The sequence below is a fragment of the Hyposmocoma kahamanoa genome, unplaced genomic scaffold, assembly GCF_003589595.1.
Source record: "Hyposmocoma kahamanoa isolate Upper Pololo Valley unplaced genomic scaffold, ASM358959v1 63, whole genome shotgun sequence".
In the NCBI taxonomy this organism is placed as follows: Eukaryota; Metazoa; Arthropoda; class Insecta; order Lepidoptera; family Cosmopterigidae; genus Hyposmocoma; species Hyposmocoma kahamanoa.
In genome coordinates, this window is record NW_020653851.1 from 3988185 (window position 1) to 3989979 (window position 1795).

Consider the following 1795-nt stretch of genomic DNA (forward strand, 5'->3'; position numbering starts at 1 on the left):
TGCTTGGTGACAGAAATATGGTATATATAATGTAGGTATGGTGATTACACTTCACCTTAACGAACTCTTTCATAAGGGGCTCTAATATATTAGAACCAATTCAAAATTTGAGCATCAAACATTATTGCCTCTTACGTAACAGCGTAATCATATATGTACCACTAAGATAATTACGGCTTAAATTCTGATAGCAGTGTAATGAATTGAGCACGATCCTATTTAACACTCTCTGCCGTTATTCGCTAATTGGGTGTAAAATTACTTAGTCAAGTTGCGTCTAGCCAGTTGCGAGTAGTTTTGTATACTACGTAATAAACTACCACCCTCTTTCTAGATGAAGTTAACTGAATATCACGATGTTTTACTACCTTAATATTAAATTGTTTTTTTGTGAAATTCTCTTCTACTTAAAATACACTTTCATAGATTTCTCACGACAGCGCTACGGACAAAAGGCGTTAAAAAAACAACATCTAACAACTAGTACATAGAAAATTCGTAAGGTCTCCCGATTCGTTCCGTAGCTCAGTTGGTAGAGCGTCAAGTACGGTATTCTGAAGGCGCTGGTTCGAAGGAATAGTTTTTTGTGTTTATAGAACATATTTTTTTTAAAGTCTGCTTTGCAATTAATATTAACGTTCTGAACCTAATTATTTGACTGTACTTAAACAAGAACGATAAATCGTAAATATTGAATATTGAATCCGAGAACCAAAAAAATATGAATGTTTCTTGATACTAATCGCTAAAATTAACTAACACATAAAACTGAAGTCGTTTTGTAACTCACAGCTAACTCGCAAACTTTAATTTCTTCCGCAGATTTACTACCTGGATTCGCACGATGTTATTTCATGGGTTTTGCACCGAACCAATAGTGAAATCGAAGGCAGGGAGACTTTACTTCAATGCGCGCAGTCTTCGCACTCTATCGATCCAATGGACAAGCCTAATTCTTGCTTCTCTGCTGCCGCTTTGTTCTTAAAAGCTGGAGATAAATTAGCAGTACGGAATACAGGAGGCGACAGGCATTCCATAATGCAACCAGAGAAGAGTTTTATAGGTCTTGTGAAATTAGCCGACGCAGAAGATCCCAACGAGAGCATGGAACTCTAATTTGAATAAAGAAAACAAGAATCTGAAATACAAATTCAGTTTCCTTTTCTTTTTTGTCAACTACACTCTACAGTCTTGTTAGCCAGTACAACAGCAAGGATTAGGATGTTCTTAATTAAAGAAACATTTTCTAGAATTTTCTTGGAATAATTCCATATCTATTTTACTGAAGGGAATATTCCCGTGCGTAGTATTTTTTTGTAAACTGTTGTCTCTACTAATTCTTAGATCTTATTTTTATGTAATATTAACGTTATTAGTTAGGATTATTAAATATTAAACTTGCCTTACAAAATGTATGAGCTTTGTCGTCGTCTTAAGAGTGAATGCCTCGTATGTGACTTCTATGTAATATTTCAGGACGAAGTTAAAAATGTGGTGTAAAATGTAGTAAACGCAATAATATTTGTAGTTAGCATTTTAATTAGCTAAATTATACCCACTATATTACTTTAATAATATATTTGAGCAAGAAGTTTGTAAGTTTTTCTTCAATAAAAATCAGTAAAAACGAACTATGTGAAAACGCGTATACGAGGTTTTCACCAGAAGGCGACGTTATGTGAAATAGTGATATTTGTATTATAGTCAAGCATGTGCCATGTTAAAGGTGTTTAAGTGTTAATTTTACGAACAAATTACTTTATAAGCTTATTATTAAATATGTATTTTCTAAAAA

General features: G+C 33.3%; 1 protein-coding gene across 1 annotated transcript in view; it reads left to right on the plus strand.

Moving 5' to 3' along the window:
• Positions 1 to 1584, plus strand: part of LOC113230091 — a 91722-nt gene extending 90138 nt beyond the window's left edge. Inside the window, exon 8 of the mRNA XM_026463846.1 lies at positions 823 to 1584. Coding sequence (XP_026319631.1) covers positions 823 to 1116 — 294 coding nt within the window. The 3' untranslated portion in view covers positions 1117 to 1584. The remainder of the gene's footprint in view (positions 1 to 822) is intronic.
• The last annotated feature ends 211 nt before the right edge of the window (positions 1585 to 1795 follow it).